The sequence below is a fragment of the Stigmatopora argus genome, chromosome 13 (genome assembly GCF_051989625.1).
Source record: "Stigmatopora argus isolate UIUO_Sarg chromosome 13, RoL_Sarg_1.0, whole genome shotgun sequence".
NCBI classification, from domain to species: domain Eukaryota; kingdom Metazoa; phylum Chordata; class Actinopteri; order Syngnathiformes; family Syngnathidae; genus Stigmatopora; species Stigmatopora argus.
Window position 1 is genome coordinate 5,315,509 of NC_135399.1, and position 19,833 is coordinate 5,335,341.

The following is a 19,833-nucleotide window of genomic DNA, read 5'->3' on the forward strand; positions in this document are numbered from 1 at the left end:
AGCCTATCCGAGTCAACTATGTGCAGCAGGCGGGGGACGGCCTGAAATGGTTGCCAGCCAATTACAGGGCACAAGAAAACAACAACTATTAATGCTCAAACAAATACCTAGGGACAATTTAACAGTGTTCTATCATCCCACTATGCATCTTTTTGGGGTGCGGGAGGAAACTGAAGTACCCGGAGAAAACCCCCAAAGGCCTGGGAAGAAGATGCAACTTCCACGCAGAAAAGCTGGAACCATTGATCTCAGAATTGTGAGCTGACCACTCCTCTACCGGCATGCGCCTCTGGATTATCCAAAGGATACATTGTCCAAAGCTTTCAACGACAGACTCAGGTGGTTTGTATTGCAGCTATGCACCTGGTACAATAGTAATCAGGTCTCTACTATGTACCTCCCCAAAGGGACAGATGTGAAATGTATTTTCCAAAATCTGTAGTGAGACTACAGTTGTGTGGCCTTATTTGGAGTAGCACCCCTAGATTTCAGAGTCTCAAATCTGCAAATCCAGGCCCGGCCCAGCGGCTGAGTGGTTAGCGCGTCAGCCTCAAAGTGGGAGACCTGGGTTCAAATCTAGGTCGGTCCACCTCTGTGGAATTAGCATGTTCTCCCCAGGCCTGTCTGTTTTTTCTCCAGGTCCTCTAGTTTCCTCCCACATTCCAAAGACATGCATGGTAGGCTGATTAGAGACTCAAAATTGCCCCTAGGTATAAGTGTGAGCGTGAATGGTTGTTTGTCTCCTTGTGCCCTGCGATTGGCTGGCCACAAATTCAGGGTGTCCCCCGCCTCTGGCCCAAAGGAATAGGCTCCAGCACCCCCCCCCCCCCCCCCCAACCCTAGTAAGGATAAAAGGGTTCCGAAAATGAGATGAGATGAGATGAAATCTGCAAGTTGATGCACTAACATTTGCTTCTCTACTTAAAGTAGACTCATGTTTTATTTGGACATAAATTTAAGCCCTGTCGTACCCACAGTGCTTTTTTAATCTTTTAGAGAAAACGAGGTGAAAGATTTGTAATCTAAAAAAACACACACTGGCCAGATTATATAGACTTTCTTTTTAATGGTATGGTTTAGTACTTTTTGCATTTAAAGGTTATTTCTAAGATAAATGAAAAATATATATAAATTAAAGTTTTAGGTGAAAAAATAACCTTAACATTTGTGTTTTCTAACTCAAACATTTCTGTGTCTTTTAAATTATGATTTAACGTTATTTATTCATTCTTAAATCTTTAAATTTATCCAGATTTTACATTAGCCTTACTCTTGAGTTTTGTGTTTGAACTTAATTTCAAAAAAAGTGATTGTCATGACCTCCTCGGGTGCGTGGCGTGGACAGAATCCAGGATGAGAGGCAGAAAAAAAAGCAGCGAAATTGCTGGTGCACAGCTCAGGGATTTAATGACAAAATTGATTCATGTAAAAGTGACAAATAAACGGGGGAAGACGCACACCGATGAAGAGGCAAAAACATGACTTACGTGCATAAAGTAATACTCCCATAAAAATGTCACCAAACACTTGCGTTTTAATACCTGAACAAGGGTTCTAATCACAAAATAGAAACAGCTGGCCAGGAGAGGAAAGGGAAGCCAGAAGGGACACAAAAGGCAAAATCACACACAATCACCCAGCCAGCATACACAAGGAAAACACACACACACACACACCTCCACTAAAACCCCAACGAAATGTGACATCTGTAAAGCATCGTTCTGTTATGGCAAAGCAAGTGGGTAGTTATAAACTTGTTTTGATAAAGGGCCATGTCGTATTTATTGTTTCCCTAAAGGGGTCATTCATTTTAAAACATTTTCTTTTTAGGAAATATATATATATACCATATTTTAACGACTATAAGGCGCACTTAAAAGTCTTACATTTTCTGCAAAATAGACAGGGCGCCTTATAATCCAGTGCGCTTTATATATGGACCAATACTAAAATTGTTATCACGATAAAATTATATATAATATCTGGATAAATATCGAACCGCAACAGCTCTGGCAACTACGGCAAGCAGCCCCAGACTCTATTTCCGTTGCGCCAGTGAATGCTGAGATATATAAAACGGCGTTGCATTTCGGTTGATCAAGCACATTAATTCTATGTTCGTCGTCATTCCCAGTGGAAGTTTCAACTGTGTTCCGAGCTTTCAGGAAGGCAGAAATTACTGACTTGATTAATGATGACGTTGGTGAGATGCCCACCTGTTCACCATGAGTAATTATGCTATTGCTGTGTCACGAAAATACTAATACTTTAACGTCGGAGAAAATAAAAAAAACGTTGTTTATTCATGTTGGGAGTGAATTAAGTTGTCAGAAAGCTGATTTGTAATCTATTAATAAAGTTTGGCTGAACGATTTGACTGTTTTGTTGACATTCGCTTTAGCGCAGCACCATCTAGTGGGTGCGCCTTAAAATGCGATGCGTCTTTTATGTGTGTCAAATACAGAAATAGCACTCGTTACTGACACTGCGGCTTTAAATGCGATGCGCCATATAGTCGTGAAAATACGGTATGTATATTTAATTTATTTAGATTATTTATCGACTATTCGCACATGCAGTAAGTATTATTAATTTGCATTATTAATTAGCTTTATTGATTGTAATGTCCTCAAATTCACTCATTTTATCACATAACCTGGACTGATCATGTGACAAACGAAGGTTGTTTGACTTGGACTTTACTTTAACTGCCCGTCCATGTGCCGCGAGAACATCAGATGTGTGTTTATCTCCTCTACGGCTACAATTTCTGCTTGATAATTGGCAATCAGCAGAGGACCGTTGTCAATGTGTTTATATGTAATTCTGCCGGTGCTTATTCAGTTAATAGCCTGCAGGCACAAGAAAGGGGCAAGTAGGTTGAAACCAGCTTTGCATCTGTGAACACAGAAACCTTGTTATGTTACATTCTGTGTGTGTGTGTGATTTATTCGAGAGAGAGAAAGAGAGTTAATCCCATAGAGAACCAATAATTACTGTGCTGTCTCCACATCCTGTTAGTTTGTCCCTCTCAATGGACCTGAAGACGTCAAGAAAAAAAATAAGATAATAAAAACCCTGATAAAGTAAGAGAAAGTTCTACTCAATGCTCCGAGGGTGCACACACACACACAAACACACACACATGCACACACACAATAAATGCATGTGTTGCAATTGTACACTTTGCAATAAATGCCGCAAATGCCCACAAAATTCACATTTATCACAATTAATTTTGTAAACTTAGTGGTTCTAATGAGACATTTGGTTGTACTTTATCCTAGTTGACTTTATTTGAGAGATTGTGCGCACCCTTGACTGCCTGGCAGCTACAGACAGTTTTTGTTGTTGTCTTTTGAGGACATAATTTTCATCATTGTCATTTATTTATTTAACACAAGTGGCACAATACAACCCTGAACAATCAGAGACTTTGACAAAAAAAGGCATGATTAAAGTCTTTTCAATTCAAAAGTGATTTACCACATTCAAGTATTCAAAGTCCTTTGACTCGATGCCATCTTTAAAGATGCAGCATCACCAGCAATAGGGGGTTCACTGGTCAAGGACATTTTGACATGGCCACAAGGGTGAAGTATCAAATTTCCAACCTTTTTGATTGCAAGAAGACCACTTTACCACATGAGCCAGGCTGCCTCTTAAATCTAAGGAGAGTAGAATTAATAGAAGAGCTGAGTTGTTGTTTGAAGTCCAAATTTTCTGATTTGGATTCACCTCAATGCGCAGCTTGGGCTTTGATATTAGTTCTCTTTAGAAAAAAAATGACTCTCTTAACAGTGCAGGTGTTGGTAAAAACTTGGCTGAGTGCCTATTGGTTTGGGTTCATGAATGATTTGTATTCCGCAACAGATCCCATTCATAAATATAAATAATCTGTCTTTTAACTAGTTTGGCTGTGTTGTGTTTGGTAAGATTTGACAATCTTAACACAGCATTCATGCATTAAGATTCAGTTCCATCAAAGATCAATAATTCAAGTCCTATGAGATAGAGAATTTAGATGATCGCAAGTTATGTCACAAAAGCAAAGTTATGTATGTAACTATGGCTCAATGAACCCCTGCCGACCGCCAGAGGCAGTACTGAAAGCACTAAATGAACCCTTCGTGCATGAGTAAGTGCTTTCAGCACCATCCCTGGTGGTCAGCAGGGATGAAATAGAAGGCATAGTTTTGGGCATTTTCCATTTTATGCTGGCTGTGTAACGTATTACTGTTATAATATTCAATTATTTTCTAAAACGCTTGTCCACACAGGCATCGCAGGGGGTGCTATTGCCTATCCCAGCCAACTATAGGCACCAGGCAGCTGACACCCTGAATTAGTTGGCAGCCAATTACAGGGCACAAGGAGACAGACAACCATTCATACACACACCCATACGTAAGGGCAACTTAGAGTGGTCAATGTGGGAGGAAACAGCAGTACCTTGGAGAAAACCCTCACAAGCCTGGGGAGAACATGCAAACTCCACACAGTGAGGAGCCATCTGGGATCAAACCCTTGACCCCAGAACTCTGAGGCCAACTCTAACAATAGTACTTTTTATATTAGATAAAAATAATGTACGCCATTAATTCTCTTCCGCCAGCTGCTTTTCCAAGTCAGCCTGTGATTTTTCTTATGCCCAGTAGCGGTGATTTGCGTAATACGAGTCATCTGTTTGCTAATGGCTAACACTTTATTGCTAAACGGTTTACTGAATTTTCTTCCAGCCCTTCAAAATGTCCATCCAATGCCCAGTGTGTGTACACACAAAAGTACATTGGTTAAAAGCAGTAAGTATTAACTATGTTTTCATTGTTTAGCACGTCGGCCTCACAGTAGTTGACCTAAGTTCAAATTCAGGTCTGTCCGCCTGTGTGGAATGTGCATGTTCTCCTCGAGGCTGTGTGGGTTTTCTCCAGGTACTCCAGTTTCCATCCACATTCCAAAGACATGGTTGTTTGTCTCCTTGTGCCTTGCGATTGGCTGGCCACCAATTCAGAGTGTCCCCCGCCTCTGGCCCAAAGTCAGCTGGGATAGGCTCCAGCACCCCCATGAACCTATCGTGGATAAAGTGGTTCAGAAAATGAGATGAGATGAGATTGAGTCCAAACACTTCTACAGCGTGCTAACCTTCTGGTAGGTTCCCCATTCTTCCTAGCGAATGGGGGGCCACTGAGGTGTTGGGTGATAGCCAGTGGTAAAGCAACTTTAGCAAATAAAAAAACAAGACAAAAATAACAATACAAAGTGTAGTGTATTTATATTTTAGTTTTATATTAAAATTTTGTTAGATGTCTCGTAACTTGGACAGTTTTTCATATCTTGGAACAAAGGGTTTCACATCAAAAAGTTTCACAACCTGGAAATATCGTATGTAGACGATTTCTTAAGTAGAAATATCACTGTATTCATTCATTTTCTGAACCGCTTTATCCTCACTGGGGTCGCGGGGGTTGCTAGAGCCTATCTCAGCTGACTTCGAGCCAGAGGCGGGGGACACCCTGAATCGATGCCCAGCCGATTGCAGGGCACGAGGAGACAGACAACCATTCACGTTCACACTCATACCTAGGGGCAACTTAGAGTGTCCAACCTACCTGCCATGCATGTTTTTGGAATGTGGGAGGAAACCGGAGTACCCGGAAAAAACTCACACAGGCCCGGGGAGAACATGCAAACTCCACACAGGTGGACCGACCTGGATTCTAACCCAGGACCCCAGAGCTGTGAGGCTGACGTGCTAACCACTCGAGCCGCGGGCCGCCTTATATTATATTAAAAGAAAGAAATGGCCTCAAATTAACCACAACTTGTATTTATAATACCTATTTGCATGGGATAGGCAACACTCACGGTACAAAGTTGTATCACTGTATATTAGTTGAAAAGTAACTAACCCCAACGATGGTGGACTCATTATAAAATTGTGATATTGTTAGAATTGATTTGCTTATGAAAATACATACTTATTTCTTGCTGGGGAACCCACTTTTATAGAAAAAAATGGCATTGGCTATGACTGACAAGAAGCACTTGTTATATTTAATGGCTACATTATGCTTTATGTTATAGTGCAAGGTGTGTTGCCTTGGGACCATTCCTCGACCATAAAAGTCCTAAATATGAATCAAGTTCAACATTTAATATTGTTGGCCCCAACCTATTTAAAACCCTTGACAAATACACTCTTAACACACCTCAGATACAAAGATCGTAGGATAATTTTATGAGACAAAATTATCTAATATTTGACACCCATTTCAGGAAGGAGAAAACAACAAAAATTATCCCTTTGTTTTCATATTTTTAGTCAAGTGAGGTATTGTTTTAAGCATGTTATATGATATGAAGAGGATGTAAAAATAAGAAAAATAAAAATCCATAATGCATTTCCATCACCACATGATTATAGTCTGAAAAAATCATTCAGTCGCATTGTTATGCTGCTCACAGAGACAGCTTCTTGGGGTGGTCTCCTAATCCACAAGAAGCAGGTAGATATACAAAAAAAGGAAACAATCACAATCCAACAGGTTTTTCCAAAGACGGGCTGCCATTAGATTCTCATACTTTATTCCTTATTTTGGCATATCTGTTAAGCGTCAAACCAAATTTTCTTGTCACATTAACATTTCTTCACAATTGCGAGTTGGAATTGGCATAATTGGTTGCATAGGACATGTTGTCTGCTAGGCACCTCTCAGCTGGTGAGATACGCGTTTATGAATGCAATAGCAAATGAGCAATGCCGCCTCAACCTTGAGGGAAACACACAGTACTCTCAAAACTCAACACTGCATTTGCAAATGCTGTATTTATTCATGTTGCTGGTTGCAAAACCCTGTTTTTTGCTCCTGGAGTCACTGCTGCAGACACCTAATCGGGGAAAGGTAAATGATGACAATTCCTAGTTTACCTCCTTTCCTCCAAACAATGCAGTAATCATTTTATTCAGGAGCTTTTTCAAGTTCACGTGGTTGGAATAAGAATATAGTTTGCTTGTCCTAAAGCAAAGGTGTGAGCTCAATGTCTGGATGTGACCACTACATCATTTTACTGTATGTAGCAGGGGGGTGCTGGAGCAAATCCCAGCTGTTTCCAGCTCGGAGGCGGGGACACCCTGAATCGGTGGCCAGCCGATCGCAGAGCACAAGGAGACGGACAACCTGTTATGATCACACCGAGGCGTCGTGGCGCGATCGGGGGGATTCGGACCCAGTAGCGGGGAAGCAGGAGGGAACGAGACGGGCTGTTCTCATGACGGTAATTTTTAATGACTCAAAAAAGGTTTTACAAAACAGTAAGGGCTTGAAACTAAACAGGAGCATGGGGGATAGTACCTTGTAGCGATGTGTGCTGTAACACATAGGATGTCACGCAGGACGGTCCGACAATGACTAACTACTTCCGTGGTACTTAAATACCCACATCAAGAAGTAATCAAGGATTGTTTGCAGCTGCTCTAACCTGACCGCAAGCCAGGAGGGGCAAACGAGCCACTCCTGACACAACCATGCACACTCACACCCATACTTAAGGGCAATTTAGAGTGTCCAATCAGCCTACCATGCATGTTTTTGGAATGTGCAATATTTGATGATTTACCTTGCCCGGACGTGACTTTTTATATTACTTATTTATGTTTTTACTGAGAAACACACACTTTGTGGAGTAGATCCACTAATTTCTCCATACGTAGCTGTTGTATAATGACAATAAAGGCTTCTGATTGATTAATTGATTGATTGATTGATTGAACATGCAAACTCCACACAGATGGACATGACCTGGCTTTAAAACCAGTACCCCAGAACTATAGGGTCGGCACACTAAACACTCACGCCACTGGACCACTTGGAAGACATAATTACCTAAAATTACATTACCATCATTCATTCATTTTCAACACTGCGTGTCTTTGTCAGGGGGTGCCGTAACCTATCCCCGGTTATTTTGGCGAAAGGCAGACTACACCCTAAGGCGGGGGTGAGCAAACATAGGTTCTGGAGCCGCCTGGGTCTCTTTAGCGCTGCCCTAGTGGTTCCTTGGAGCTTTTTTAAAAATGTTCAAAAATGGGGGAGATAAATATATTTTTTGTTTTAATATGTTATTTCTAGGAGGACAAACATTCTTAATGTTTTCCAATACTGTAAGAATGTGTAGGATAAATATTTAATTTCAACATTTCCATCAATAAAGTTTGAGTTATAGCCTGCGACACACATTTTATCAGCAGGGCGGGATGCTAGGCAGGTCACTGTTGTTAACAAATCGGGGACTGTGTCATGGGGTACTCGGCCGTTTGGTCGCCGGACGTTTGGTCGCCCGGAAGGTTATTAATAATTACCATTTAAAATTGTTGCTCAAATTCCCTAAATAAAAACTGTGAATTATTATTTAGTCATACTTAATGCCCTATTAATTATTAGGCTAAAGAAAAGCTCCAAATTTCCCGTACTTTTATTGTGTTTTGTTGGGGAACTTGTTAAGACTGACGTCCCTTGTCATGTCCGCTCAGTGAAACTGCTCAGGGCCATTGTTGGCTTTTATTGATGCGTAGACCATGTTGTTTTACCTTGTTTTGTCGCCGGACTTTTGGTCGCCGGACGTTTGGTCGCCCATTGTTTGGGTCCGGGCGACCAAACGTCCGCGACCAAACATCCGGCGACCAAACGTACGGTCACGGTGTGATGGGCCATGTATCCCAACGAGAAAAGAAAAAAATAACAGGGGATTCAAATTGGACAGAATCATTTGCATTCATTGCCAATGCGTGAGGATTGCGTGAAGTTGCCAAATAACAAAATGAGTCATGTGAAAAGACATTTACAGGATAGGCATGCTAGATTTGCATCCGAGTACCCATTTGGTGAAGAGAGAAAAAGAGCCATTGAATTACTTCTGGAGAAATTAGAGGAACACAAAAAGAGATTTAAGTGGATTGCATCTCCAAACTCCAATAGAGCAGCCCGTGAAGCTTCGTTGCAACCGGGGAGATAATAAAGTGTGGAAAACCGTTCACAGATGGTGAAGGGGCACGTTATGCTCACTCCATTATGTTTTGGTTTTGTCGAATGCTCCATATAAAAATAACATCAAAAATCAGATTTTGTTAAATTCCTCAAAGCAATAATACACAATTAATTCATATTGTAAGGAAGTTAATTTTGAGGTGGCATCGTAGTGAATGCAGATGGACTGGAGGGAAAATTATCATTTAATCATGAATACTAATGATGTATTTGTAGCCCTCTGAGTCAATTTGATAGTAGGCTAATATAGACACAGTGCATGTGTTGAATTCATTATTAGCCTTATATAAGGCTTTTATTTTTTTTGCGGCTCCAGACATAGTATTTGTTTTTTTTGTCCAATTTGGCTCTTTGAACATTTTGGGGGTGCCGGCCCCTGTCCTAAGGCGTAAGACACAGATCGTAGAATGGGAATCAATCCCATGCTACCCGCACTGAAGTCAGACGAAAAAAACACTGTACAATCAGGTTTTGTTTCCTCTCTTTTTGTTCTTGAGTTATGAGCAGTTGAACATCATAAACATCATTGTTTATATCGGTACACGGTCGATTGGGCGCCGGTCTTTTGGTCGCCAATCTTTTGGTCGCCGGTCTTTTGGTCGCCGATCTTTTGGTCGCCGGTCTTTTGGTCACCCGGAAGGTAAGTGATAATTACCATTTAAATCGTTGCTCAAACTCCCTAAATATAAACTGCAAATTACTATTTAGTCATACTTAATGCCCTAGTAATTATTAGGCTACAGAAACGCTCCAAATTTCCCGGACTTTTATTGTTTTTTGTTGGAGAACTTGTTAAGACCCTGACTGACGTAGCTTCTTAAAGGGATAACGCATGTACATACAAACTCTTATACACACGTCCGCTCAGTGAAACTGCTCATGGCCATTGTTGGCTTTTAATGATGCGTAGACGTGTTGTTTTAACTTGTTTTGTCGCCGGTCTTTTGGTCGTCAGTTTTTTGGTCGCTGGTCTTTTGGTCGCCCCGACCGCGACAACAGGCGACCAAAAGACCGGCGACCAAAAGACGGCGACCAATCGACCGCACACGGTTTATGTCTGTTTAGTACTATTGAGTTAAATATAATGGGCTCTGTTTTGATGTTTTCTTTTTCATTAGAGAGAATCGGTGTGCCAATTTTACATGTTGGAGGACCTGTGTGGCTGAATTGAATGCCGGAGAAGGGAATTAGTGTTCATTCTACTTTCAATAATTTATTTCTTGAGTTAACATCAAATAGCAACAATGAACACTCCCGGGTCCATCATGGAAAAAACATGCAGAGTTGCTGTACAACTGTGATGAATTCCATCCCATTCGCAGCAACTTCACATCATTGGTATGTGTGCTTGTAAATTAGGTTCATCTCTGCTTTGCTATCAATGACAAATTTCAAGCCCAATCCAATACTCATGTTCAGTTTACTGAAACACACTTTTGGCCTCATGCTAAACTGTCAAATCTTTGAATTCTGCCTTCCGAGTCCCTAAAATTAAAGTCATAGAAAAGCAAAGTATTATTTTAAGACATGTTTCAACAGTCACATAACACATTTTTTTCTAAAAACTGTCACCAGAGATTAGAAAGAAAACTTTTAAACTACAACAGCTTTTTTTCTTGTCAGTGCAAGCATTATGCATATTTATAAAGGAATGAAAAAAAATCATTTGGCATTTCTTTGTGTGACTTCATTGAAACATTGAATACAAATGTCAACTTTGATCATTTTTAAACATGTATCCGTACTTCAATGGTGTGGATATCTTGGCCACCTCTGGTATTGAACTAATATTTAATATGAATTTGCTATTATTTCATTGCTGCTAAGGCGTCATGCAAATTGCAGGCTGGCACAATTGCTGAAAAGAGAAGAGGGGCTATTTAGCTATTAATTCTTGCATAATGGTGTAAGAGTTACAGTATTACTATAATCCTTATAGTTTATAACATTCCCAAAATGAGTCATTGTGAATTCCACATGCAGACATATTGTCAAATGGTGAACTTGGGTCACTTTAAATGGATTCTTGTGAAGGGTGATAACCATTACTGCAAAGGTTTCCAACCTGATGGTGCACATCCAACACAGGAAAAACACATTTACTTCATTTTTTTTGTGTTTTTGCCAGGTAACTCTGTCCAGGGAAGAGGGGGAAAAAGATAGGTCACAGAAGCGGTCATGTGGACTGCTCAGGGAGTACTTGGATACACCTAATAAAAAAATTGCATGTGTAAACCACTCAGAATTAGTTTGGTAATGCACAATGAATTTTGGGGGAAATCCAGACACCAATTCAAATTCCAATGGGCACCATCACATTTGTTATGCATTTCTATCCTGAACAGATCTACAAATTAGTCACGCATGCCTGAACAAACACAACAACTTCATCAGATTGGTTTAAAGATCCCATTTCATGTAAATTTAGTCATTTCCAGGGTCCTTCAAAAACAAGACTTTTGCATTTTGCTTGTAGTTTATGTTCCAAACAAGGAATCTTTGTCAGTGCAAAATTTTTCTGCCACATTAAACAAGTTGACACGAGGAAATACAATTAAACAAGCATGATTCATTCATCCATTTTCCATACCGCTTATCCTGACATGGGTCACTGGGGCTGCTGGAGTTTATCCCAGCCAACTACAGGCACCTGGCAGGGGACACCCTAAATTGGTGGCCAGCAAATCACAGGGCACAGGGAGATGGAAAACCATTCACGCCCACACTCATAACTAGGGGCAATTTAAATTATTGAGCAAGCCAACCATACATGTTTTTGGGATGTGAAAGAAAACAGACCCTGGAGAAAACCCACGTAAGCATGTTAAGTCCACATAGGAATGTCCGGACCTCGGATCGAACAGGGGATCTCAGAACTGGGAAGCCGATACGCTAGCCACTGAGGCCACCGGCCTACCCTAAGCACAATTCATCGTAAAAAAAAATGATTACGTGGAGTCTTAGGTCAGTCTAATATTCATTATTTTTTTATGATTCTTCTACCAGAAGTAAAGTGTGCTACTTTGTGTGTGTTTTTGGTATTTTTTTCACAATTTAATTATAGGCTTTTGCTAAAATAGCGCTTTAACAATTTCCCACATAATAGCTTTTCAACTAGTATAGCTAGAAATACAATTGACTGCATTGCAACTATATTCATCCACTGAAATCCTTTGAATTCTGAAAGAAATATTTTTTGGAGGAAAATATTGCTGTGTGATTAAAATGTGTTTAAGCAAGATTACCTAACTACAAATCTCTGTATTAATATTTTTATTAAATTGACTCCCACACCAATCATAATGTATAATATTTGTTCAAGCTCTTTAATAAATATTTTTTTTCCCATAAATCCAATATATATTCTAGTTCAAGTTATGAATGTTTTTTTCTTCTAGCATTTTTTGGCTGGCAAAATTTCTAGGGCAAAAAATATTTTTTCCTAATTGTGTGCATCCATACAAGGGTTTCTCATGGCTTCCTGTGAGTGTTTTCAGGATTATATGTTCAATGAAACAAGTGTAGATTCCATTGAGTATGTCACTTTGAAAAAATAACAAACAAAAAAACAAAATGAGATTATCGATATATTCAGTACTTCTACTCGTTCAGACATTTGTGTTTGGTGTTTATATATTTAGTAGTCTTGGCTGACTCACTAAAGGTTGAAAACAGAGACAGGTTGTTCATCATAACTCCTGGAACTACATATGCACAAACAATTAGGAAGACAAAACATCTAAAATGTGTTGTGTCTTTAAATAGTCAACATTGGCTTATTATACCATGAGAGAATGATGACTGGTTGTTGGCACTTTAGTAGACAGACTGGATGCTCTTGTGTGGGATCAATGCAAGATTATCGACACATGGGTGCCAATGCTGAATTCAGAGGCAAAAAATAGATAACAAGCCTGGCCACTGATTTCTTTATATTGTTTTAGAAAGGAATTAGCTGTCTCAAGAACAGACATCACCACCATATGAACTGTACATGTATATTACAACAACTGGCAATATTATGCATTTATACCTCATTGTATTTGGTAGTTTAGTGTTGTTAAAGATCATTTGTTTGCCATGTTTGCTACATCACACAAGGATTAGGTTTGATATTTTTGTGGGCACTTAAATGTGGAATCAATTGAAAGTAAGCTGTTTGTGTTCCTATAAGGGTGAAAACAACAACTGATTTCCAAGGAATGTTTGGAATTTATATGGTGAAATAAAACTACTGTTGTCCTTCACTAATTTGCGGTTTCAACATTCACAGCTTCAGTACATCGCAGTTTTTTAATATTAGGTATTGAAATAAAAATGTCAAAATTCACACTGAAACCCCCAAACAGAAGACAAGAGATGAAAAATGGCAGAGGTCAGGGCACCGCTTCTTCTTCGACACATAGTGCCAGTGATTTGGGGGAAAATTCGAGGGATTATTGTATGTACAGATTAGGAGCTGTCCTATGGAAAAAATAATAATACTAATTTTTAAAACGAATATGATTTGAATGCATAGCGTTCTCAAATTATTTCTATCAGCTACAGTGAACTCCTTTTGTGTGCTAATTCATGCTAAGGATTATTCTTTTGATCCAAACATTTGAAATAACAAATCATATCAAATCAGAATAACTGTTATTTCATATTGTAATGATTATATAATTAACTGGTTAGCACACTGGTTCCTGTGTGGTGTTTGCATGTATTCTCTGAGCCCGCACAGGTTTTCTCCAGGTACTCCAATTTCGTAGACTAATTGAACACTCTAAATCAGGGATGGCGAACTAGTTAGACACAAAAAGCCAACATTTTAAACCGCACTACATCAGAGGTAGCATAAAAAGATTCAATCTGCCAAATTATTTTTTAAATATAATTTATTATTTGTTTTTAATGGGCTCTGATGAAAGTGAGTATGTTTTAAGAGAGAATAAAAAAGGGGAAAAATGAAATGAGGCAAAGAGCCACAGTATATACAAAATACAATAAGAAGCAAATTCATTATGGCCAGGATCCACGTGTTCACAACCCCTGCTCTAAATCATCTGTCCCCAACCAACGGTCCGCGAGCCACCAGGTGCTGGTCCATCAGAGAAATAAATGTTAACATTTTAAATCTCATACACACGAGGCACTGGCGTGCTGCAGTCCACGCTTTCCAGATCACAAAAACTCCAAGCCAATCACATCTTAAATCCAACCCACTCAGTTGGGCGGAAATTTTGTCGAATCTGTCAACACTGCTCTATCTACACGTTACACACTCACTCAAGTGCTTGTCACCGCACAACTAACCGTTGCAGCTCGAAAGAACAAACAGCTGTCAAGTCGTTTTTGTAAGGATTCTACATTTTATTGTCCTTTAGATGAGACGTGCAACTCCTATTTCTGACAAGACGGATCTTTTCTTGCTCTCTTTCTATTTAGGTGCATTTCGTGTCAGTTCGGAAATCACAGTCTTGTAAACGATAACTTCAATTGCAATGCAGCAAATGATATTGACTGAACAAACAGTCGTACCTCTACTTACGAATGCCTTTAAATTCCGTGGAACGAATTTGAGAATTTACATATAAAGTACTACTCCACTTACGAAAAATCCAAGTTACAAAACAAGTTCTGTAACAAATTAATTTCATAAGTAGATGTACAAATGTATTAACACCTGTGAAAATCAAGTACAAAAAAGGTATTGCATGTAAAGCCAAGAAAAACAAATCACTATCTCCCACATAAGGCTGACGGCGTACTGTGAGTATGTGTTTCCCGATTTTACATGTTGCTACCCCCGACTCACTCATGTGGTCCTCCCTTAGGTGCAAGTCACCGAACAGCTGGAATAGGCTCCAGTACCCAGCGACCCATTTGAGGGTAACCGTTACGGAAAATGAATGAATGAAAGAATGAATACTTCCAATCAAATGTGTAATAAATTCTGTGGAAATAATCTCAACCGTAGAAAAGGGCAGATCTCGTATAGAGTTCACTGGATCTCATTAATCTGTTTTCTTACACAGAAGGTAAAAATGCCTGTGTGTGACATAAAGGGTGCTTGAGTTCCTGTTAACGACATATTGTGTTTGCTTTAGGCCATCCACAATTCAAGTGTCAGTCACAAGTGCTAGAATGGCACCAACTGCAACAGCAAATAAGGAGGAATAACAAAAACTAACCCATATAACAAGACTAAGTAGTAGACGCAAAGGCCCTTTCTCTGAGTCATATCAATACACTATAAATAGTAAATAATGAAATGTATATATATATATACACACACATATATATATATAAATACATATATATATATATATATAAATACATATATATGTATATATATATATATATATAAATATATATAGATGTATGTATATTATATAGATATCTTCTCATTTTCTGAACCGCTTCTTTATCCTCCCTAGGGTTGCGGGGGGTGCTGGAGCCTATCCCAGCTTACTTTGGGCCAAAGGTGAATTGGTGGCCAGCCAATCACAGGGCACGAGTAGACAAACAACAATTCCCGCTCATACATAGGGCATTTTAGAGTGCCTGCCATGCATGTCTTTGGAATGTGGGAGGAAACCAGAGTACCCGGAGAAAACCCACGCAGGCCCGGGGAGAACATGCAAACTCCACACAGGTGGACCGAACACAGGACTCCCACCGTGAGACCGCCGGGCCACCCCGTGCAAGAGCATGCAGGCAAAATAATAACTAGTGCATCATGTGTCCAATAGCCTGCCACAATTAGATTGCACAGGCAGAGAAAAGAGGAAGGTTTGAGACTGTGCATGATTCGTCTGTCAAAGCGAGTCGTCCTTCTCTTTGACAGATAGTGTGCTGATTGGTTTAGTCAGCAAAATTAGCAAATAAGCTTTCAGTGTGAGCGGGCTTCAATTTACTGTATCCAATCGACAGGGAAGTTAACCCTAGTCTCAGTCAGGGCGGTTCGCAAGATGGGAGAGGGCAAATTCTCTAGTAAGAAACGAAAATACAAACCTCACTTATAGGGAGAATATACTAGTTAAGGTATTTCTAGTTAAGGTGATAAATTATGACACTGTGGGTGTATTGTGTTTAACAGTGACTTCAGCATTGCCCCTTGACCATTTTGTATTGTCCCTGGGTATGAGTATCTGTGTGATTGGGTAGGTGTACTCTACTACTACCCACAGTTAGCTGGCTATTTTTTTGTTTTACATTAATTTTTGTGTTCATCTTGTAGCATTCCTCTAACTTTTCTCCTGTAAAATATTGCAAACATATTCAATATTGAATAGATTTGTCCCTGTTAATTGTCAACTCATTTTTAGTTTCAATTTTTTTCTCTCTCAGCCCGTTGGTTGAGTGGTAAGCGCTTCAGCCTCAATGTAATGAGATCGATTGTTCAATACCAAAAATGAATGAAAACATTTCTCCTCCAAATTTTACAACTTTGTACTCAAAGAGAGGGTATTGCATCTCCTTTTCATTATATCCCTAACTTTGTGTTGGTTAAGAAGTGATAAGAAGGTAAAGAATCTGCAAATGTACTTTAGTGCATGTTCATTCTTTCATATGAGGCTCATCTACATACATGTGTTTAGTGCCGCATGCAGTCTTGACTGCATGAAAGGCTTTGGCGGGAATGACGTTCAATCTCCTGGGACACTCATGATAGCTGTAACGGTGATGAACTCTTTAACCTGCATCTGAACCCTCCCAAAGGTGTGGACACTTTGTGAGGTGACTTTTTATGACCTTTCGCCAGTGGCGGGCCGTCAGGGCCTTCAAGGCCTTCCCTGCTGACCTAAGAAATATCTGAATCACAGACTGAAGTTAATTATATTTTGTCCATGAATACTTATTAAATAATTCCAAATTGTCTGTTAGCTTCCTTTCATTGCTTTTCCACCTGGTTGCACTGCTTCCAGATGTGTGTTTTCATATTGAAGCATTTAACCAATCACATTTCAGCCATTATTTGTTGCCAGGTTCAAGGTTATTTATTCCTAAATAATATTTCAATTGTGGGCCCGGTTCTGATATCTGAAATCACCCCCGGCCCGGTTGTAATGTCTGAAAAGCTCCAGTATTTGTATTTAATCATTAAATGCCGCTAGGAAATGGATTTTACCTGTTGAAGGCGCTAGGAGAAAATGCACGGACCACCACTGCCTTTCGCAATATGGCTTGGATTTTTAATTCAATATAAGCGACTTGCTTTATTAATATTAGCATTAGAAAAGCCTTACTTTTGTTACTTTTAACCTGTAGTGTTTCTTTTCTTTGCAGTGTTTTACTTAATTTGAATCTGGTTGAAGTTTTAATTGGACTTTGTCATCCTTAATTTCATTTGATTGATTAAAAGAAAAAAACTACTTTATAGGGCTTTGCATGAAGATATTTAAACAATAAAAAGCGGTTTAGCGAGGATAATCTTGATCCTGACACTACGAACACCATGAAAATGTGTAATAAACTCTTATGTAATATGAGAAACAGGATTATCTCACCTGGATTCAGTTACATACGAGTTATTGTCACTGATGTGGACAGTGTCAGATGCAGCGATAGCTAAATGACCCGGCCACAGGCTGCGTTAGCAAGCTTATTCGAGTGACTGATTCACACATTTTTTTTTCTTCTTCTCCTGTTCTATCCCTGTTTAACTAGCCAGACAGAAAGCTATGGCTGGGTAGTGATCCAATTAACAGCATCAACAAACTTAAAAAAATAAATAAATAAAAGATCAACATTCCCTTTTCTCTTTGCAACATATACAAACATTATCCACATTTTCTGCTCCGCTTGCAGAAAGGGAGAATTTATTTCCTTCTCTGCTTCTACAGCAACAATGTTGTCAGTACTCATTCAAATACTGAGTGAGAAGAAACATCTTTTTCGTCAGATCAGCACCAACTGTACACTTCCATCAGTCATCTTTATTGACCAATTCTGGCAAGCATGCCACTAGTATAACAAAAAGTACATTTAGGATATAAAACCTAAGTACAGGGAGCCATTTCACAATGTAAGATTGCCAGTAGAGCACAGGTAATGAAAAATGAAGGTTATGCAAGCAATATAAAGCATTGTCCAACAATACAAAGAGACAACAAGTGATCATTATTATTATCCAATACCAAATGAGCATACCATGCAGAATGTCCTAAAGACATGTTTTCCAGTAGTTTAAATGGTATAAGTGGTAGTATTGTCACCATATGTAAATGCTGATCATATATATTCCGTAACGACGTAATAACAGTGAAAATTGTATAGCTGATGAAACAAAATTGTGCAAAAATTGGTATTAAGAATAACAAGCTGCTACTATGGATTTGTAACTTGTTAATAAGTTAATTGCCTGAAGGAAGAAGATTAAATACGAGCACACATCTACTGAATTTTCTCATCAAGACTTGCGTTTAGAGAACAATAACAGGGGACTTGGCAAAACAGGGGGAAAATCCATCCTTTCACTTTCTTAAAGAAACCCACAATGAGTGAGAAAGATTTTTAACAAAAAATAGAATTTTTTTTAGAACAATTTTAAAAATGATCAGATTTAATATAAACACCACCAGTCACATCTTGTGTGTCATGGTACATTATCTCACTCTTTAAACACTGATGTAGAGTATGAGAAGACATACGACATGTGCCTGTGCATGCTTGATCCTTTTGATACGAAACACACACACACACACCCACACACCCACACACACACACACACACACGTGTGCGCACACACCCCAACATTGACAGTAAAGTTGTGTGTAAGTGCACGTGTGCTCATACAGAAGCGTTGTCTTGCAAAGACACCAGCGAATGTTGCCTGGCGACAGGTATCAATTGTGGCGCGTTTCCGTGGAGACAGTTGAGAGGGTGGGGCAATTGATGAGAAAAACACAGTGCCTCTTTCCACCATCCCAAACATTGGAAGAATTTCAGAAAAAGTCTAGTACAAGTTACAGAAAATGTATTGCAGAAGACCTTTTAAAATGAACCCAGTGGGAAAAAAATCTCATTGTCTCAAACACTTAAACATCTATCAGAGCATTACAAAACCAGGACACGCAAAAATATTTATTCTATTTACAATTAAACTTGAGTTTTCCACTGTAAAGCAAAAAAATATAGTCATGCTTTATATATAACAATAGCAAACATCAAATGCTGGTGCCAAATTGAAAAGAGGCCAAACTCTATAACTTTTTCATTGTTCACATCTGCAAAAGAAACTAGCCAGTGTGGATAATCAATATTTTGGGGCGATCACTCTGTCTTAACTTTAATGAAAAAGATTTGATGTGAGAAATTCCCTTTTACATCTGAAGATAGTAAACCATAGTAAAAAAAAACTTATATAGTGTGGACTTCCTGTGTGTGGCTCCAGTTTCTTACCTAGGTCTACAATGTCTTGTGTGTCTTGTCTGTCTTGCTACAGCAACCAAGAAATATCCCGAATACGAGATGAAATAAAGTTCTAATCTAATAGCCAGTGACAACTTACTTTGGTATGACTTAACGGTTATACACACACACACACACACACACACACACACACACACACACACACACACACACACACACACACATGCACACGCGCACACATATAAATGCACATTTGTATCTTTACAAAGACATAATGGATTCACTCCACCACAAAGAGATGGGGAGAGCAATGGTGAGTGGACATAGGAAATTAAAGTGCTCATTGTGCAAAAAAATTAATAATCAACTGAATTAAGACTGAGTACCTTTTTCGGAAGGTCTTGGTTTGTTGCCGGAAAATGAAAAACAT

The 19,833-nt window shown here is 39.2% G+C and overlaps 1 protein-coding gene across 3 annotated transcripts in view; it reads right to left on the bottom strand.

Annotated features, from left to right (window-relative positions):
* Positions 1 to 19,833, bottom strand: part of kcnh3 (potassium voltage-gated channel, subfamily H (eag-related), member 3) — a 113,324-nt gene that overhangs the window by 51,567 nt on the left and 41,924 nt on the right. The window contains exon 1 of one of the 3 annotated variants that reach the window (XM_077617382.1): positions 1,488 to 1,572. The exons of 1 other annotated variant lie outside the window; for it this stretch is intronic. In XM_077617382.1, coding sequence (XP_077473508.1) covers positions 1,488 to 1,509 — 22 coding nt within the window. In that variant the 5' untranslated portion in view covers positions 1,510 to 1,572. Of the gene's footprint in view, positions 1 to 1,320; positions 1,463 to 1,487; positions 1,573 to 19,833 lie in introns of those variants that run through there. One more of the 3 variants, XM_077617383.1, reaches the window with a different exon arrangement.